Raw genomic sequence first — 21,763 nt, 5'->3', positions numbered from 1 at the left:
GTGGAGAAAGATTGACGCCAGCCTACGCGACCAAGCACGTTCTCGTGCCATCGGTGCACTTTCAAAGTTACGAAAAGAAAAAGACAGCGCACTCCCACGCCCTGAAAAGGAAGCCCTCAAAAGATTACAAAAGAATGAGGCAATCGTGATCCTTCCGGCCGACAAGGGGAACGCCACTGTGGTGCTAGATCAGACTGAATATATAAAAAAGATGTCGGCACTTTTGGAGGACAAAAATACCTATACAAAGATAAACCGGGACCCGACCAGAAAGATAGAAGCTGAACTTCAGAAGCTTCTCGCTGATGTATTCAAATACGTCCCCCCGTCCGACGGTCAATATATCTACAACAAGCTACTGTGTCACAATGGCGCCGCTCCTGCCATCTACGGCGTACCAAAAGTGCACAAGGAGGGCACACCGCTCCGTCCAATTGTGGACTTTACACGGTCCCCGCTGAACAAGTTCTCTGGCTACCTTCACCGGGTGCTGGCCTCTCTAGCGGGAAAAACCGCCACACACGTCCGGAATGCAAGCGACTTCGTCGAGAAGCTGAAGAATGTGCCCATTGACGACACCCAAGTAATGGCTTCTTTCGATGTGAAGTCTCTGTTCACATCTGTGCCTGTGGATTTTGCGGTGGAGTGTTGCAAGAAAGCCCTGAACGAAGACACGACTTTGCCTGAACGAACCCCGATTGAAGCCGACGACCTCTGCCGACTCCTAAAATTCTGCCTCTCGAATACTTATTTCACCTTCAACAAGAACTTCTACAGACAGACTTTCGGAACAGCCATGGGTGCCTCAGTTTCTGTAGTATGTGCTAACCTTGCCTTAGAATCAATAGAATCCGCAGCACCTGCCTCATTCGACCCCCCACCGCAGTTTTTTGTACGCTATGTCGACTACTGCTTCTCTGTCATCAACCGGCCAGACGTACACAGGTTTCTAGCGCACCTCAACACGTTCCAGCAAAGCATTCAGTTCACCCTAGAGGAGGAAGGGATGGCCACATCGCTTTCCTCGACGTCCTCGTGGAACGCTCACCGCATTCTCTGCAAACCACCGTCTATCGTAAACCCACTCACACCGGAAGGTACCTAAACATATCTCATCCCATCGGGCACAAGCGCTCAGTCGCGGCGTCTCTGTTCAACCGCGCAATTAGGATATGCTCAAGTCCTAAGCGCAGAGCAGCAGAAGTGAAACAGGAAAGGCAAGACCTGATACGGAACGGTTACCCAGCCCAAATACTACGATCCCAAGAACGACGCGCCTCTGCTCCGACTATCCGAACTGACGCATGCGCAAAGAAGCGGGTGCCGATTCCGTATGCCCACGGTGTGAGTGAGAACCTTGCTCGCATCTTTTCAGATTATAACATTCATGTGGCCCACGTCCCATCGTGCAAACTTCGGCAACGACTCTTGCGAGTCAAGGACCCTCTTGACATCGATAGCTTTCCAGGCGTGATCTACAAGATCTCCTGTCATGATTGCGACGCTTCCTATATCGGAGAAACAGGCAAATTCAAGACAAGGCTCAAACAGCACCAAAATGACGTCGCCAAAGGAAAATCTATCTCAAACGCTTTGGCGCAACATCATCAAGAAACTGGCCATACCATCGACTGGGACGCAGCACGTGTAATTGCAAAGGAAAATCATTACCAAAACGCCTTCTCATAGAATCATTGTGCATTCAATCCACGCCGAACACGATTAACCGGACCCGTGGCAATCTCCCAGAGATATACCTGCGCACCCTTCAAAAAACTGCCCATATATAGCTCACCTGCCCGTCCTTCGCTTCTTTGTGATCAAGGCACCCGTACGGGCGCCGAAACGTCAATTCCTTCTTATTTTCTTTGAACCTTGGCGAGTGTATGTTTTCTTCATCAGTACGATAGCAATGACGATCAAAGAAACAAAATTGTACAATTAAGAGCATTAGTGCTCTTAAAAGGTGTTCAAACTTGTTCAGTAGCATTTTTAATGCGGGAGAAAATATTTCTGTGCAATATCATAGGTGTAAAATACTATTTCTGGTCATGCTGCAGCCCTTTTGTCATCAAAACAGGTATAAAGTCAACCTAAAGTTCCATAAATGTAAACAAACAATAGGGCTGACATGGCAGAGAAGCACGAAGCATGAAATTAACTTCGAAAAGTAGAAGTGCACAGTTACAGTTTTAAATGTTTGCGAGCTTAACACACGTGGAGCGCCAAATAACAAGAAACGCAGAACCCAAAATATTCTACGGCCACAGGCAGGGCCGTGCTTCATGCTCGGCTGCTGCCGTTAGTCGCTGCTAAGCTGGTAAGTAACAGCCATCTACGACAGCCTACAGTGCTAATAGTTTCGCACCAACATTACTACTTTTATACCACAACTCAAACGTTAAAGCTTCATACCTTCACCAGACCCCCTACCTTTTTTACGTTGCTTGTTTCTCGTGCACATCTGGTGTCCACAGTGCACATTCGGTTCGAGATCGAATACGAATGACTTCCCTAAACTCACTCGGTGGCGAACGTCATTCGAACCGAACCACATAATATGCTCCTGTGTATGAGACGGTTACTGAGGTTAAAAGGCAGTGCCATTTGATTCGAAAGAGAGATAAAATTGCCTAGTGTGAGGGTATAAGTTATATAATAAGATTTAAGCGTTATTCTGCAAGTCACCAACATCACATGGTATAAGTTTAAAAATTATCAACTCTTTGTACGTGCTCTTCATAACCAAGTTGACTACAGCAGTACATCGAAAAATAGCCCAGAGGAGCATGTCTAAAAGTTCATGAACACATTTATTAGGGTGAAAAAACATAGTACAGTCACCCACATAGCACATTTTGCGTTAAAGTAAATAAAGTTTTTAAAATTCGACAGTACATGTTTCATTGCAACTTGCAACAATCATGACATGGAACATGAACGAGATTACAAGGAAATTATGCATACGGGTTGAACACTGAGCACACAAAAAATTAGCTGATGAAATGAAGAGTTTGGCGCAAACTCGTCTGGTCGGGGTGAATCGCAAAACTTGACATTCCGTCAAAAAACGTGACATACAGGATGCCATTGATTTCATTCAGCTGCCGTGACACTGCACCATCAATCAATGCGACAAGTCCTCAGCAGTGGGTAAATATCGCTGAATGCTTCATATATTGCATCCTTAGTTTTGCTGCCTGCATGAAAACAAGGTTTACTCAGCAGTAATCACCTTGCGGCCTGCAATTAGATTCAGTGTTGCTGGCAAGGGCGCACGCAATGCAATGCAATATTTTGCTATAGCCACCATGTCGTTATCTGCTCTCGCTAAAACCTATGTGTGTCACAAAAATCGCCTAAAGCAATGAGCCTACTATCCTGCGGCTTTGTGAACTTTACTTGTCGCCATATAATGAAAGCTTCCACAAAATGATATAAGCACCCTTACTTCCCCGTCTTGAAAATGTGCTCCACGAAGAACACGTCCAATCACTACACTTGAATTCCGGTATATCGAACTCAAAGATCGTGAAACAGATTGATATGTGATAATTCGATGCATAAAAGCGGCAATAAACATGCTTATCTCTAACATGCAAGCAGCAATACACTGCACAAAACTAGTGAGGCATTTCTTACAGCGGCCCACCAGCATGCGGGAAGTGCACCGCTCCTTAGGCGTTGCTTGACCCAAACTGCTGCACGTCGAAGTCGCAGCAGATGGTGCTTTGCAACAAGCCATTGCCTATCGGAGGTTGTCTGACCCTCTTAGCAGTAAATGATAAACAGAATATTTTCATTCCGAGAATGGTACAGTTCATTCCAGCAACACCTTCGCCAACCAGGAGACCAAAGCTCAGCAGGAAAAACAGCCACTAGGCTTCCTTAGGTTGTCCTAACCGCATGAAAGCGAGGTGATAGAAAAGGTCCATTAGGAGAAGCACCACTTGCCACGAGTTCGATAAGCGTGCAAAACAGTGGTACATTTTTGCACGGGACTTTCAAAGCAATGTCCTAACTGTTCGATATACAGAATAATGCATTATTTCCTCAATAGTGGTCCCTAATTACAAACGTGCATATGATCAGAACCACAAGGGTATAAAGCAGAGCAAAAAAGTACAGGAAGGAGGCCTCACCTGTGAATACTATTTTGCCGGAGGCAAATATTATAACAGTGACGCGGGGATGCTCTGGGCGATATGTCAGTCCCGGAAAAAGTTCAGGCTCGTAACTGAAAAGATAAAGCGCACTCTATTGCTGAACCGCCCCAAAGACGAAGACAAAGCTTAGAGGAGGACAAGAAAAGTGCCTAATACGAAGAGAGATTTCAATACCAAGCACAATTTTATTGAAAAGCCTGACTTCTATGCACTCCGAGAGCATTGTTGGAACCACTGAAACACTTGCGCACGGCACATAGAAAAACAAAACTTTCCTCAGCCTCTAAAAAGCCACTGCACTGTTTGCAAAAAAAAAAAAAAACTCACCCCTCCTAATCCGCCTGTCTAACTATTCCTGAGTATGCTGAGTGCTTCGAAAATGATCCTGGTTACGCAGTCCCGGTGCTAAAATTTAAGTGCATTTAGAGAGCTGAGCACAGCCACAGTCAGCCACAATGTTTGATAACCTTATGTTACTTAACGCTCAGTCTGGCCGACATGATTCTATGGTAAAACAGGTCTCATGAAGAAATTGTTTCCGACACGAGCGAAATTTAATCGTGCAATAAATAGTACAGCAGCCAATACCTCGACGCTAATCACATTCATCATGGTCTTCCCACCACCGCGCAGAAAAGCACACAAACGCTAAGCACTGTAGCCGATTTTTCTATCCTGTTGAAAATATGACGAAGATGCAAAACCAACACCGCTTTCCATTCCCTTATTCTTATTAAAGTGTTGTGGAGATTTAGTGCAATAAAACGTTATTTAGAGAAGAACGAAGATTTCGGCACAACAAAACAATCCGATCATCTAACCACCCAAAGGCTCTTTCACTGCCAATCGGGTGAAACACAATGGAAGCAAGAATTTTGAACGGCTGATTTCCACACAAACAAAACCATGTCCATCTCTGCCACATCTTGCTCGCTAACTGAAATACAAAAGGAATTTAGTCAACCTAGGCTAATATCATCGAGCCGCATGCTCGTTCGGCAAATCCACCAGTATATCCGCGAATAATTATTTGCATTTGTTTTCTTGTCTAATGCAGTTGAAAACTCCCTCTCTCACACTCTCTCTTTCTCTCTCGGGAGTGCGTGTGCTAGGAACCATGTAATTTCGAACGGACGAATAACTAAGTTTGCTGGATCACTGCTTATTCCGCTATATACATGCAGTAACTGCACAGCGCTTGAGCAGGAAGAGAAAGGAGCAACGATTTGCTGTGTAATAAGACGATTCATAAGATATAGAACTCGGAAAATATAAGCCAATAGGTCAAATCATTGAAACAATGATGTAAACATCTGTCACCAAGAATATTACACTTGTTGCGCAACTAGACACTGAGCTGTGCATAGCCATATATTTTACGTGATTAAGCGATGCGCCACTGACCAGTGATGACAGGTGCTGCCACCGGTCCCGAGCAACCTCTCACAAGCAATCATTAATTTAACTGCCACCTGAAATGGTTGGCAGTTTGCTCACAATCCAGTGGACGTAGCGATAAGGCCGCACAGCTCCACTTAGGCGCTATAGCTTCGTTCCTTCTGTCAGCATTATTGGTTGATTTCTCGCTAATGGTATGCGACGTTAACGTTAACACAGGCTTTTCTGAACACGGGCTCCTTAATGCTATCGAGTTAAAATTGCACTGACGGTGGCACCAGCCTTCCCGCTAGTTGATGTTGATAATACGTTTTTGAGCATGCAAGATATGTAAGCGTTTTGAGGAGGCCGTTCGGACGTTGAAAGGGGAGTGGGCAGCTAGGATTAAAAATCTCCAATGGAACCTGAAGGTAGAACGAGAGGAACGGATTAAGCTAGAAACTCAAGTCGCCGAGTCGCTTAAGAGAGAGGAGGCTAATGCCGACCTGTTGGAGCGAATTTTCGGCGAGCTTAAGGAGGAGCGGGAAAAGCACACCTAGCTAGAAGAGCAGCTAGAAGCGCTCAGGTCGCGGCCAGCAGGGCACCCCGGTTCGAAGCAGTGTCAGGTGGGGGACGAGGCTCATCGATCCTACAGTGCTGTAGCAAAGCAGGCATTGAGAGGGGAAGACAGGTAAAAAACGGGCACGGAGACTCGCGACAGTAGCGTACGGCTGCGGGTGAGACAGCTACTGCGATCCGGAGGGCAACAGTCACAGTCAGGAAGCGAGCAGTTAGAACGCAGGACAGTTCTGGTAGTCGGTCGCTCAAACATGGCGAGGGTTGAGGGAGGCGTTTTGATGACAGTGAAGGCGGAAAGGCGGGTGCACGTGGAGGCCCAATCAGGGAAGTGTATGGTAGATGCAATGGCCATAGCCCAGGAAGTGGTGGGGGGCAACATAGATGGCGAACACCTTGTCGTTATAAATGCTGGTCTCACCGATATCCTGAAGGCGAGGAGCCACGAACATTTGCAGTGTTTGTTCGTTCTTCAGGGTCTTCACCTAGGGATCCATTGAAAGTTGGCGGCACCCGTGGCTGCTGCAGTATGATCGGTGTCGACATCTTCGGCTAGCTTGCGGTGCTTGTAGCAGCGTCTTTTCGCTGTCTGGTGCAGTCGGGCAGTGTCCCAAACTCAGGCTCCTCTCCCTGGAGACGTCGGCTGGCTCGCTGAGCTGCTGGCTCGTCCTCGGGTGTGAAGCGCTGAGGGCTGGCTTCACGACTTGAAAGGGGGCGTCCAGAATATGGAAGGCTACCCAGCACCTCCACCAAATATCACGTATTGGTGACGGCAGTCGAAGCAGCGATGAAGACGGACAAAAGAGGTCTTCTAAAAGAAAACTGTTTATTGGTCTCATGCGCCCAAAATGGACTGAGTCACTTGGCGGCGGCGAAGCGACAAGCGTGCTTGGCTGTCGTCGAACAGAATGCCCGCCGCCGTCAGCCGTGCTCAATTTAAAGCTGATGGCGAACTTTCCAGATAAAGCATGCAAAGTTACTAGAACATTCCAGAAAAAACGTAGAATCGGCTCTGCCTGGCTGCGATCAATCGAGGTAATCCTAGTCACGTCTTTGGTCACAAAAAAATCGAGATAAATTTGTGTGGCGGCAGATTTGAAGAATGAACAAACACTGCAAATGTTCGCGGCAATATCGAGAAGCAGTTAGAAGTCGGGATCCGTAGGCTTAGAGAGGCCTCTGAGAGTGTGCATGTGACAATATGCACAATCCCAGAGGTCCAGAGGCAGGCTAGCGAAGCGGAAAGGAGGGTCTTTGAGGCTAACCGTGTAATTAGGTTAATGAGTTGACAACTAGGATACGAAGTATTGAAAGTTAAAAGGGAAGTGTACGAGGCAAGCCCCTACCTTTTTGTACAGGATGGCAATCACTACGGTGCTGCCACTGGCAACAGGGTGGGTAGTAGGATAGGTTGCCAGGCAACAGCTTTTTTCGGGGGGACCCAGAGCTCTGAGGGAACCAGTGCAGAGAACGAAAAACCAAGGTCAAAAGGACGATGGAACCATAGGAGAATAAATAGACACAAACGCCAGGGCCCAGTTAATTCAGATATGGGCTTCATTAACCTGCAAGGTGGCAGGAATATAGTGAAATGGGAGGAAATACAAGAACCGTTAAGGCATGAAGAAATAATGTTACATGGTTTAGTGGAAACGCATCTTAGAGACATGGAGCAACCACCCTGTAACCCAGACTACGCGTGAGAATATTGCAATAGAACAGAGGGCAGCAGAAAGGGAGTGGAATTGGGGCATTCATTCATAAAAGTATGAATTTTCAAAGGGTTAAACTGGCATGAGAGGAACATATATGGCTAAAAGGAAAAGTGGCAGAGGAGCAAACACTCCTTTGCTTTGTATACCTGTGCACAGGAGCTAATTCCAAAGAGAAAAACAGGAAAATGTTAGAATGTATTGCAAGCGATATTGTTGAGCTAGGAAAACAAGACGATATAATTAGAATAGGCAGCATGAATGCACATACAGAAGACCTGGATGAGTACACAGATTCGACAGGAAGCATGCTGCTGGGTATATGTGACAGGCATGATATTGATCTGTGCAACAGTACCGAGAAGTGTGGAGGGCCCATAACATGGGAGACAAGGAGTCTGCACTGAACGATTGGTTATGCACTGTCATAGAGGATGTATATTATATTAGAGGTAATGAGCATAGATGAACATGGTTCCAGACGTCTAGGTAGTGACCACAAACGTATCAATCTGAGTTTCAGAAGAGAACAATGTAGGACTGAAGCGAGATGAACAATCAGAGGGGAATTTTTATTCAGAAAGGCAATTGGAAAGAGCATCCAAACAAATTGAGAAAGTAATTTTTGAGGATAATGAAAAAGAATGGACTTATATACCAAATTAACTCGATTACTTGAGCTGGAGCTAGCTAAGGTGCGAGTAAAGCGAAAAGGAAAAAGGCGCAAATCCAAGGGTTGGTACGATGAGGAGGTCCAGAGGGCAATATATAAATGTCAGGAAACGTCCAGGGAACCGATATTCCAAGTAGAGGGGGGAACCACAAGTTGAAGTAGACAGAAAATGGGGGTACCTTCATAAAGTGTAGAAGATAAGCATCCTATTTGATTAATGAGAAAATTAGAAGAAAGGGTGCCCAATGGATGTCAAAAGTAAATCAAAAGGATAGAGAAGCAGCTCAAAAATTCTGGAAACATCTAAATGCAATGAGTAATGAGACTAGGCTAAAGAAAAGGTTTACTGTTGCAGATCAAGGTTTTCGACTAGAAGAGAATTAAGCAATGAAACACATAGGAACAAGAATGACAAAAATTTTGAGACATGTTGCACATAATTTATCGGAAGAGGATAGACCAGTTACTGCAATTCCTTCACTTGAGCAAAGAGAGTGGGAAAGGGCAGAGAAAAAGGTTCCAAGTGGCACATCAACAGGTCCAGATATTATTCTGATTATGTTAATAAAGAAGCTAGAACCAAAAGCCAAGCAAATATTAGTACAGGTAGTGAATAAAATAATAGTGTATGGCAAAGTCTCCGATGAATGGCGATTAAGTAGAATGAACACGATATATAAGGAAAAGGGGGACAAAGCTGACGTAAGTAACTACTGTCCCATAACAGTGACATCTGTGGTTTTACAGAGTGGTGATGCAGATTATAAACGACAGACTGCTAGCTTGGATGAAGAATAACGGGGTGCTAGGATAGCTACAGAATAGCTTCCGGAAACATACGAGTTGGAAGACAATCAGTTTTCATTGACGCAGTGTATAGAGATTGCTGAAAAGGAACACAGGCCCATATCGCTAGCATTTCTGGATATTAGGGGAGCCTACGACAACTTTATTCAAGAGTATTTGTGGGACATACTAGGCACATTGGATGTGAAAGATGGAGTAAATAATCTTTTAAAAGATATATATAAGGGGAACAGAGTGCTTATAAAATCGAGAAAAAATGTATCAGGGCCTATAGAAATACAGCGGGGGCTTAGGCATGGATGTCCTCTGTCTCCTTTGTTGTTCATGTTGTACCTGCAAGGGTTAGAGACCAAGCTAGAGAGGAGCGGACTAGGCTTCAGCCTTTCTTTTTTCAAGCAAGGGGAATGGAATAAACAATCATTACCGGAACTAATAAACGCGGATGATATAGTGCTAATGGCTGACAACAAGGAAGGTTTGCAGAAGTTGATAGACATATGTGGTACAGAGGAATATAGAATAGATTTTAAGTTTAGTAAGGAAAAATCTGCAGCCATTATATTTAATGATGAGGGTGGCGAGCATAGAATACAGGAGTTCACGCTAGAAGTGGATGTGTAGAAGTGTCTTGGAGTGTGGATGAATAACGGTGCTGAGTATCTGACAGAGCATAAAAAATACGTAATGAATAAAGCTGCTAGGATTGCAGCTGTCATGAAAAATAGGGAACTGTGGAATTACAATAGGTACGAGGTGGTAAGAGGGATCTGGAAAGGGGTGATGGTTCCTAGCCTGGCTTTCGGTAATGCGGTCCAGTGCATGGGACGAGATGTTCAAGCAAGGTTAGAAATCAAACAACCCGGCATGGGGAGGCTGGTCTTGGAAGCACATGGCAATACACCAAATCAGGGAATACAGGGTGATATGGGATGCTCGTCATTCGAGAGCAGAGAAGCTAGCAGTAAGATAGCATATGAGGAGCGTTCGAGAAAAATAGGGGAAAAGCAGTGGGCTAGGAAAGTTTTCAGATACCTGTATATAAAGAATGTTGACACGAAATGGAGAAAGCGAACCAGAAAAGTGACAAAAAATATTTGGATAGCAGTAGAGGGGCAAATCAGCAATTATCAGTTAAGAAAAAGGTTAAAGAAACAGAGAGATCTATGTGGAAAACAGGGATGCTGACAAAATTGCCACATGGAACATACAGCTTCATTAAGCAGAAAATTGTCAAAGAAAATATCTATGATAATTGTAGGGGAAGTTATTTGTTGTTTGAGGCCAGGACGTGAGTTTTGCGGACTAAGACATATAGAGTCAGTACCACGAGATAGACGCGTTGTGGGTTGCGTGCGGAGAGGAGGAGGAAACGGCTGAACACTTGATACTTTTCTATAAAGGCTTCACCCTACAGTGGAGAGCAGCGGGGCTGGTTTATCCAAGGCATTGGGGTCTAAGGACAGTGAAGAGAAAGTATATTTTAACCGGTTAGAAGTAACCAAGCGAAGGTTATCTGATTGGTGGCTAAAATCAAGGCAAGCGCAAAATTTCTTGTCATGGATAGGTGGCTTGAGGCATCGCCCGATTTAATGAGTTCAGCCTTATCCATCCATCCATCCATGAACGTCAAAACAACTACTCAGTACCACAAAGTGCCTTCTGTTGAATCATGTCTACAGTAACTCACCTTTACGACAAACAGCCTGTACGAATGTTCCACGAGGAATCTGAGAACATATGGGTGATACACCTGGTTATTGAGGGTTCTTGTGTTCGGTCTGCCACATTAATGATTGTGGAAACCTGTAGCCATCAGGCTTCACAATGAATACATAGAGTCGTGCTAGAGTGAACTCAGGTTGTGTTTTGATCGTACAGCATTACCCACCACTACACGAGTTAGTATTGCTGGTTGTTGGCTTCGCTCTCAAGCGTGGAAACTGTGCTTCGTGCAATGGATGAAGTAGTTATTCCGGAAATCAGCAAGTTTTTGAAGTGTTTTCTACAGCTTCAAACATTTAGGAAAATTTAACCCACTTGTAAAGAATGTCATAATCATCGAGGCACGCACACAACGAGGCACGCAATCAACGAGGCACGCACACAACGAATGGACTAGCAACTGTGCTTTATTGACGTACATAACATCCTTAAAATGAACAATGGTGGAAGAAAGATAACTTGTTAACAGCTCAAGGAACGTATCTACAGAAGTGCCGCATGCGTTTCGAAAGGCAACTTGGTCCTGCTGTTCAATCAGCTCACGCATCGCAACAAATAGATTGCCATGGAGGATGCCGTAAAACAAGTCCTCAATGTCAATTGAAAATGCACTGTTGGCTCCAGGGATGCCTTTGTCGAGAACTTCAGTCACTGCAGCCATGCTCGCAACACAGTAAGGGTCTTGAACAGTAGTGGTCTGTAGATGTTGCTGCAAATACTGGCCCACTAACTTCTGCCAAGTGCCTGCCTCTGTCACAATGACTCTCAAATTCACTCAGCCTTGTGCATTTTTGCAGAGAAAAGCACCTAGAGTCAATTCCCTTTGCTATTCTTCACCCTTTGAGACAGGTTATCAATGTAGTCTCACAGTTGCAGACTTCAATTTTGAGGGGTTAATTGCGCTTCGCAGGCTTGAAGTTCTTGTCAACGGCTGCCAACGCCTTTTCCCCAAACGTGGTCGTGGGAAGAACCAGAACCACGCCTTCTTAATCCGCCTGAAGAAGTGTAAACTCGGTTCTGTGAAGTAGTCTACAACTCCGTGAAGAATGTGGTTGTATAGAATGTGGCGGTATACAGAATTCCGCTTACCTGTGAAAAAGTATATATTGGCCGAACAGGCCGCTGTATTAATGAAAGATTGAGAAAGCACCACAACTCTCTGTCCCCTACTGATGGCGCTAACTTGCCTCGACATTGCCGGGAATGCGGCTGCTACCCCAAATGTTAGTACTGTTGATAGAGGCAAGGAAAAAGTGGAGGGCGAAATTCTCGAAGCGTTGCTTGTTAGTATGCAAGAGGATGATTGCATAAGCAATCCTTCTATCACCCTTATGCAGAAGCAACTAAGCTTCCTTTAACAATGGCGCAAGATCGCAGCTTATATTTAGATGCAAGATTGTTTGACTGAGCTGCGCAAGCTTTGCCACCGTTTCCTGTGAGACAGTTTCCCTCAATAAAGTACAGTTGTTAGTCCTGTCGTCGTCTGTGTACCTCGTCCTCCTCGCTGCGTTCTGTCTTTTGACTAGTTTTTTTTTCCTGAACATGTACCAACTGACCCAGATTTCAGCTCTACTACTATAATCAAAATGCATCATGATATAGAGTTGCTCTAACATGTAAAGCATATATAAACTGGGATAGCACTGCGGTATGGGCCGTTACAGGACATGTGCTTTTCACGGATTGTGTTCAGGTTAGTTTGCCTCGTTTTGGATAAAAGCCCATTGTGCATCAGAGCAGGAAAGTAATGAGACCCGTAAGAAAAACCACTATGCTTCTAGGCCGACATCCATAATTGCTGATCCTGACCTGCAGTGGAAGCTTCCAGTATACGTGCTCTGCAGGGAACATATACTCGAAGTGCCCACGAGTGGGCATGTGCACTGTGGTCTGGGCTGAATGACTGCAGACCCAAATGTGCAGGCGTCGGATGCCTCATGGCAGCTGCACAATTTTGCTTGTTACATCATCTTCGCTGTATCTCTTCAACTTCCTGTTGCATCTCTCACAGAGGTGCAACAGGGAATATTGCGAAACATACGCCGTGAATGCTTACCATTTATATTTAAGCACGAAAAGCATTTAAAGCCAAGTTTCTATCATTGCAATTTTTTTCATACTAATCAACATGGCTTCCACAAAGGTCGTTCCTGTGATACACAACTTGCTCTCTTCCTTAATGACTTACATGCATGTCAAGATCATAAGGTTTCTACGGATGCTATATTCATACATTTTGAAAAAGCGTTTGATAAAGTCCCTCATGCAACCCTCATTCTTAAATTTCACGCCTAAACCTTCATCCTTTGGTTCTGGATTAGATCCGTGCTTCCGAAATGGATTGTTATCAATTCGCTCACGCTAATTCTCATTTGTCCTCACTTTGCGCTCTTCTTTCTGGCGTTCCGCAAGGATCTGTCTTAGGCCCCTTCTATTCTTATTTATATAAATGATTTGCCCTCTAACATCACTCTAACATACACCTATTTGCCGACAAATGTGTCATCTATTGCCCAATAGTCAACCAGTCCGACATTACCATCCTCCAACACCTCCTACGTGTACAAGGCTTTCTTAATGGACCGTTATCAATTCGTTCACGCTAATCCCAATCGTCCTCACTTTGCCCTGTTCTGCCTGCATTCCGCAAGGATCTGTCTTAGGCCCCTTCTATTTCTTATTATATAAATGATTTTCCCTCTAACATCACTTCTAGCATACAGCTATTTGCTGACAATTGTGTCAACTATTGCCTGATAGTCAACCAGTCCGACATTACCATCCTCTAAGGACCTCCTATGTGTACAAGAGCTTTTTAATGAACCGTTATCAATTCGTTCACGCTAATTCCCAATCGTCCTCACTTTGCCCTGTTCTGCCTGGCATTCCGCAAGGATCTGTCTTAGGCCCCTCTATTTCTTAATTATATAATTGATTTGCCCTCCAACATCACTTCTAACATACACCTATTTGCTGACGAATGTGTCATCTATTGCATGGTCCTGTAAAACCAGTTCTTGTCTCTACTACCTTTGCACAAATGTTTGTGCAATTTCACCAAATAATTGTCTCTAAAGTTAATCTACCAGCGCTTTCACAAGTGTTAAGAGGTTGCCAGCTGCTGCTCCCCGTCCTGATGGTGTCACTACAAAGATGCTCAAGACTCTTTTGCGGAGTCTCCCGACTGCTTGTAATACCTAGTAACTGTGCTATTCAAACATGCTTGATACCTTCCTAGTGGAAGCTGGCCAAGGTGATCCCTTTACTTAAAAATCATGGTGGAAGCTATGATTATGGTAATAATAGGCCTATTTAGTTAACATGGACGTGGTAAAATTAATATAAAGGGTGTTACTAATTCGGGTTTAGCCCTTCATGGACCACAGAACTATTCTGAGCCCGTGTCAACTCTGTTTCCGGCTACAATATTCGATAAGGAATGCACATGCTGATCTTGAGAGCCGAACTCGCTTTGCTCGTGGTGAACGCCTGAACGCTGCTTTTGTTACGCTAGCCATCTCCAAAACTTACGACAGTGTAGAACACTCCATCCTAATACACAGCTTGCAGTCTCTTCAGTTTCCAGATTATTTAGTAGCATGGTTATCTGCATTTCTCTATAGCAGCAAATTTTGTTACGTCCATAATGGTGTTCATTCAGAGGAGTACAAACAAACGAGAGACATACCGCATGGAGCTGTCCTTTCACCTGTGCTGTTTAATGTTCTGCTGAGCTCCAGCTCCATTTCTCTCCATCGCCACATTCGCACTTGCAGCCATACGGAAGACTGTGTTTTTTGTGGCTGCACCTGATATACATTCCCTCTATGATCAGTTGTAATCATATTTGAGCACTCTTGAGCACTGTCTGGGCAGCTTTCACTTGAAATTAAATGTTAACAGTTAACAGCTAAACATTAACAGTTAAAATGTTCTCTCTATAGGATCCTGTAGTGGTCTCTCTTACATGTCAATTACAACCAATACCTCAGGTTCCATCTCTAAAACATCTAGGGGTCATTATGATGAGAAACTCACCTGGCGGCCCCACATTGACCATGTCGCAGTAAAAGGGGCTTGTACCGCGGGCATGTTCCCTAGATTGTGCTGTCACCGGTATAGCATGCGCAGAGATACGCTACGAATGATTTGCATAATATACGTCAGGCCCATCTTAGAATTCCGATCTGTGTTGTTTGCAGGCTCAGCTACATACAAACTTCATCCTCTCATCCTTCTGAGAGGGAAGCGCTTCGAATGTGCCTTGGCCTCCACAAATTTGTGGCTACCATTGTGCTGTACCTTGACGTCTGCATTCCTGCTCTCTTATCTCGACTTCACTTTCTAACTGTGAAGACTTACATATGATTCTATGAATCACAGTTCTACTGTTCGCAGAGCAATTTCTGGTTGCCAGCCGACCTCCTTTTTTGGTGCCCACAGGTTTCGTTTTCATACCCCACAGGTTGTGCTTGTGCAAAGACTATTTGGGCCTTTAGATGTGAAAAATGTATAACATCCTTCCAGTGTTAAGCAGAGGGCCCTCTATCCACATTGTGTTTTCGATGACATTTTCCCCAAATGCAAAACATTTACACTCGGTATTCTAAATAGTGAACTAGAAGATCATTTACGGGCCCCACCTAAAAATATTGCAATAGCAAGTGGCGCCTCACAATGCAGTGAAAAGGCAGGTGTGGGAATATTCTCTTTGCGTTTACACTGGTCCTCTTCTCTGCACCTTCCGGACTCCACCCCTATCTTTCAAGCAGTCTCTGGCAGTAGTACTTGTTCTACGGAAGCTAGACCCCTAATTACTACAGCAGCAGTCATTACCTATCTTTATCTTTTTGTTCGTTTCTCGCAGCGCATGTTGACACTCCCACTTTAAAAATGCTATCCCTGCTTCCTTAACATTCGAGCCTTGCTGATTTAATAGAGGCTTCAAGTCGCAGCAGTGTGACAGTAAATGAAATACGTGATAACCTCGCAAAGACTTTCCTAAGTGGCTCTGTGTTGCCTATCCTCCCAGCTACAGCCTATATCACAGCATCTAGGTTTTGGCGACGTGCGTTATTAAGCACACAAGACACAGTACTTTTAACATCGGCGGATTATCAGCAACTGAGATATTGTTGGAGCAGAAAAGTTCGTCAATCTTGGCACCTTATATCTGATGAGACTGCGCTGCCGTATCCACACAGGTTTGGTTTGGCGCTATCTCTCCTCTGTGTATTATTTTTGGCTCTGTTGTCGCCATGTCACTTCTTTGAGAAAATAGTTGCTAGAGGAGCCTTTGCAGCATATTGGCCTTAGTTTGAGCAGCCCGCTCTTGCTACCATTTGGTGCCACCATGCTTGTGTTCAGCCTAAGATCTGTTTGCACCGCTGTTCAAAGTTTCTTGCTAGCCTCATCGACTGCCATGGCAAGTGTTACAATATTTTTTTTCTGTCCATTATTTCATTTTGACTCCATTATTCGTTTTTTAATTCCTCTTTATTTTTTTATTTTAAACTCCTGTCCCTTCTCAGGCTATGCCCTTGTTGAGGTAGAATTCACCAGTGTTGCTTTCCCACGTGCTCTACCTTTGCCTTTATCTCGTACAGGTGACTAGCAACCTCTGCCTCCTGATTCTTGGCCGATCCCCCAGTGAAGGTATGGGCCATCTTTTGAAAGGCTAACAACAACATCCAACTTGCACATAAAGGCATTGTCCCGTCTTCAATCTCCTAGTTAACAGGTCCCCGTAATTTCGGCATCCAATCTGTCGCCCTATGCCCTGTTACTACTACTATTTGCTCCTTTAACACTCCTGTTCCCAGCAATTCACTGCCTGTGTCTTGGCCACTCCCCCATAGTGAGTATGTGCAATCTTTATTTGAGGCCAACAAACCAACACGCCCACACACTGCCTTGCCACAGTGTCTCTTACCATCCTTGCTGAAATTAAATAGAGGAAGCAACATCTTCAGTGCCTCTAATTAGAGACCTGGCAAATTTGAGGTCCAGGCCAAAAATGCCTAGCCCACTAAAACAATCCAGCCTTATGCACATCCCATGCAGATGGCAGGAAAGCGACGTAACAGAGAAGACTCAAAATCTCTGGCAGCAGAAGAAAAAACAAATGCAACTAAGGCACGATGACTCTGTTCTTATTGTTGCTCTAGTGACAGCACATACCCACGATGGCGATATGCCAGGGTTCATCAGTGAAGATTGCCAAGAGAAGAAGGCAAACTGGTGCCAAGCTATTTATTGTTTTTTAAGTAATAGGTCAGAGATCAATTGAAGTGTAAATGAAAAAATGGGAGACAAGATCAGAGAATTTAGTACATTAATATCACTGAAAGAGTTTTAAATGTGGAAATTTTGGATTAAATTAGCAAGGGAATCGACCAGTAGCTATTATGTAATTGTGGAGGTATCCACAAACTTGATGCCATGCAAAACCTCTGGCTCTCGCACTGAAGGAGAGAAGAAGCAGGACCGACAAAGTGAATCCCATCTTTGTAATTGGAATTTCTTGATGGGTCCTTCTCTGATGCGTAAACCTTCAGCAAGAGAGTAGGAAATGTTCCAATGTTTCTACCTCCCCACAAGTCACGCAAAGGTTTGTGGAAGACTGAACCCGCATTTACTTACGTAAAGATTTAAGCGGGGGATCATGCACTGCATGAGAGTCATCGCTACCTCACACTGCCGGGATTTACACGTGCTAGCCTTCTACGGGTACATGATATGTAGGCAGTCAACGGTAAAGAGCAAGAGATCGTTGCATGTGGTGGCTATATACTGATAACGCTGAATATGAGACATTCCTAACAGAGTGAGATTAGGGATGCTACAGGCAACAAGTCCATTCAGATCCGATTTTGCCAAGAAATCTGCTGCATCATTTTGAAAAATACTGCAGTGACCTGGAATACAAACCAAGCGCACCTCTTTCACCCATCTGGGAATAAAAGACCTTATGAGCGGCTAAAGCGCTGGTGTCCCTGTGGACATCAGCGCCATCAAAACAGAGAGAGAGAATCTGAGAGGAATATCACCTCAGAAGCATTGGAGGGAATTTTCAAAGCAGCCAGCCCAAGAGCCATAAACTCCGCAAGAAATATGGGCGTGTAATCCGGCACACGAACTGAAAACCTTTAAAAAAGAGATTTTCAGAAATACCAACTGCTGCCTTTTGGCCAGCTCCAGATGCACCTGTACCAATCCCAATGTGATGTAGGAAACTTTCAAGGTGATCAGAGTGGAGACCAGTTAGCGGCCTGGCAGACAGATGCTTCGCATTAGGTGGGAAAATAAAACCAAAAGCAATATCCACAGGGGACGTTGCATAAACAACTCTGCATACAAAATTGAGATCCACACCAATGTTCAATAAAAGGTTCTGAGTAAAAACAACTTGAGGGAGGTGGAAACTTGGCCAATGGCGAGTGAGAAAGAGGGCTGGGTGGGAGACAAAAATAGGTGTAGCCATACCAGGAGCAGATTCAAATGCCTGCAAAAAGTCCTGACAGTTAAAAGGTGGGAAAGGGAGTTAATGTCGGGAACACGAGCCTCCAGGTACAGAACTGCAGTAGAAACTGAGTGAGGCCGACCTAGGCAAAAGCGTAGTGCGTGCCTTTCTGACAGCAGCAACGGATGAAGCTTATATTTAGGGGTGCTAGCAAAGAGTACGCAGCCAAATTCCAAAATAGATGCATGTGTAAAAGTAGAAGCGTCTCCCGGCGCATGACAAGAGAGAGAGAGAGTGAGAGAATGATGAATGGAAGGGCAGAAAGGTTAACTAGGCTACGCCCAGTATGCTACCCTATGTGTGGAAAGTGGAACGGAGGGAGAGAGAAAAAGAAGAGGGGAAAGAGAGATCACTTTTTCACACCGTTGGCCATTTACTACAAGGCCAAATTCTTATTACTTGTTCATAGCAGCCTACAGAGTGCACGCTCACGTTTCTCAACATTAGTCTTGATGTGGGGCCGCCAAATGTATAGCATCATAAGTAACGCCTAGCTACATCAAAGGTTCCACCTGTGATTTCTTGTTCGAGTGATAGTGTAACAAGATATATAAAGGCATGTTGGACTGAAAAACTAGCACGCAACTTTTGTGCACATTTAATACCAAATTAATCTTATCCAGCCTAACGTCGAGTGCACTGAAGTAAGCCTGGTGAGAAAGATATAGGGCATGAATGTCTGTTGCTGAGGCAAAGAAGGTTGTGTCATCTGGATAAGCATAAACTGTAAAGTCAGGGTGTACAGGACTGTCGCACATCAACATATTGAAAATAAGTAGGGGTGTGCGAATATTCGAAATTTTCGAATATTAACCGAATACTATATTTTTAGTATTCGTATTCGATTCGAAAACCAAGTATTTGTGTTGTTTCGAATATTCGATGCGACGCGAATATTCGTATTTAGCCGAATATTTTACTGCGGGCACCGTCGTTCGTTTCGGTTCGCAAGTCCTATCGACATCTACATAGCAACATGGCGGCGCTCAGAGCCATGCGTAACGTCGGGCCATGCTGTAGCTGATTGTGCTGGTGAGCTTCTTTGTGGCTATACCTGCGACGGCGCGTCCGACTCTGATTCGTGCCATGGCGAACCAAGGATGTGGAAACCGAAAAGGAAAGAGCGCTGTATGGAAATACTTTGTGAAGACATCGCCGTCGACGGCGGAGTGCACCACGTGCAGCAAAGTGCTTCGAACGCCTTCAGGTACGACAACGCCGCTTGTCAACCATTTGAAGCTGCATGCGGCCCAGCTGAAAGAGTATCGAGAGATGGCTGCAGGTGTGCCGGAGAAAGATCAACCGACCATGGCCGACTTTGTGCGCCCGACAGAGCCGCTTTCACAAAAGATGACGCAAGCACTAAATAGCAAGGTCGCTGCCATGGTGGCGCTTGATTTGCAGCCCTACAGCGTCGTTGAAGACCGCGGGTTTAAAGAGCTGTTGGCAGCTGCTGTTCTAAACTATCGCCTACCGTCGCGCTCTACACTTTCGCGGGTGCTTGTTCCGCGCATGTATGACGATACGCGGAAGAAGGTGAAAATGGAGCTTAGCAACGCTTTTGAAGGCGGAACTGCAGCTGTTGCCTTTACCAGCGATATGTGGACATCGCGAGCGAACGAAAGCTACGTAAGCTTCACTTGCCATCTCCTAGCTCCTAATTTTCAAATACAGCGGTTCACGCTTAACACGCGTCATATGGCTGACAGTCACCGTGCTGAAAACATCGCAGCTATGCTGGACGAGATGTGCAGCGAGTGGGAGATACCCGACAACTGTGAAAAATACATCGTGACAGATAATGGGCGCAACATCCGTGCCGCTGTCAGGAGGCTCCCGTGGACTGAGCGATCGTGTTTCGCCCACACCCTGCAGCTAGCCCTTAACGACGCAAGATCTCGTACGCCGCCCATTGATCGTCTGTGTAAGAAGGCCAGACACATTGTTGGTCACTATAAGCACAGCTCATTGGCACAAAAAAGGCTAGAATACCAAAAAAACAGGCAAAGATCCTCTCCGTGTGGTGCAAGACGTAGAAACCAGATGGAACAGCCAGTACCTAATGCTATCTCGTCTCTTGGAACTAAAGGAGGCAGTCACTGTTGACCTTGCCACTTCAGACAACAGCATTGATGGGCTCAGTTCACAGGAATGGAAAGAGGCTTGTGAATATGTAGAAACGCTCAAGCCAGTCTTCGAAGCCACTGTTATCGCCAGTACAGATACGTATCCATCACTTTCAGCTCAAATACCACTCATTTTTGGAATGCTGCATTATCTTGCAAACTTCTCTGGTACTACTGGATTTCATACAGCCCTGGCATGCTCGATCAGATCAAGGTTCCCCCTGTATGCAGAGGACAAGGAGGCATGCCTGGCCATGTTTTTGGACCCACGCTTCAAATCCACCGTATTCAGAGCCGACAAGGAAAAGATGATATGGCTAAAAGATTTAGTGCTGCAAAATCTGTCCCGGTGTGCTCCTGACCCAGAAGCTAAGAAACAGAGGCCAGAACTCTGTGCACAGCAGTCTTGTAATGTCTGGAATGCATTTGACAATTTAGTGAAGAATGCTGTGGAAACTGAAGCAGTTTCTGCTGCAGGATGGGAGTTTGCAGCTTACTCAGAGGAGGCATTGTTGAAACGAGACAGTGACCCATGCGACTGGTGGCGGAGCGTGGGTTCTTTCAGGTACCCTAGTCTGTCAAAGCTGTGCACGAAGTACCTCGCAATACCCGCCACTTCAGTGCCAAGTGAGAGGGCATTTTCTGTGGCTGGAGAAGTCGTTTCAGCTAGAAGGGAAAGACTTCTGCCTGACCATGTGGAGCAGCTGGTTTTCCTTCACGACAACCTTTAATGTTCATCCCAGCAAAGTGCTTTTGTGCTTATGGCAAGATAGCCTTAATCAGTGCTGTGTACTAGTCATTTTCTGTGATAATTCCACTCTTCTAATAATATTGTTCTAGACTTTGGTGCTTTTTGTGCAGCCGCACACACCTTTTGTGTTCATTTACTCATTGATAGTTGAACTGTGATGTTCTTGAATGCTCAAATAAATGTTTTGTAGTGGTTAAATGCGTCTGTCCTATATTATTCGATATTCGATTCGTATTCGAAGAATCTGATATTCGCACACCCCTAAAAATAAGTGCACCGAACCTTGTGGCGCACCTATGGTCTGGGCATAGGTGTCTGAGTTGTAGCAACC

General features: G+C 45.0%; 2 protein-coding genes and 1 pseudogene across 2 annotated transcripts in view; 2 read left to right on the top strand and 1 right to left on the bottom strand.

The window, feature by feature from the left end:
- The first annotated feature begins 211 nt into the window (after nucleotides 1-211).
- On the top strand, nucleotides 212-2,086 carry LOC144102541 (uncharacterized). The gene is made up of 2 exons (XM_077635789.1): nucleotides 212-937; nucleotides 2,081-2,086. The coding sequence occupies exons 1-2, from the start codon at nucleotides 212-214 to the stop codon at nucleotides 2,084-2,086; spliced, it is 732 nt and encodes a 243-aa protein (XP_077491915.1).
- Nucleotides 2,087-3,123: 1,037 nt separating this feature from the next.
- The window catches only part of LOC144102540 (uncharacterized), a 62,528-nt gene continuing 43,888 nt past the window's right edge, over nucleotides 3,124-21,763 (bottom strand). Inside the window, exons 7-8 of the mRNA XM_077635788.1 lie at nucleotides 4,143-4,237; nucleotides 3,124-3,200 (exon numbers count right to left, since the gene is read on the bottom strand). Of these exons, the coding sequence (XP_077491914.1) occupies nucleotides 3,124-3,200; nucleotides 4,143-4,237 (172 nt within the window). The remainder of the gene's footprint in view (nucleotides 3,201-4,142; nucleotides 4,238-21,763) is intronic.
- On the top strand, nucleotides 4,665-7,634 carry LOC144101555 (uncharacterized; annotated as a pseudogene).

This window comes from Amblyomma americanum, chromosome 8 (genome assembly GCF_052857255.1).
Source record: "Amblyomma americanum isolate KBUSLIRL-KWMA chromosome 8, ASM5285725v1, whole genome shotgun sequence".
NCBI classification, from domain to species: Eukaryota; Metazoa; Arthropoda; class Arachnida; order Ixodida; family Ixodidae; genus Amblyomma; species Amblyomma americanum.
Note: the sequence above shows the minus strand (reverse complement) of the source record. Positions and strands in the feature narration are given on the sequence as shown.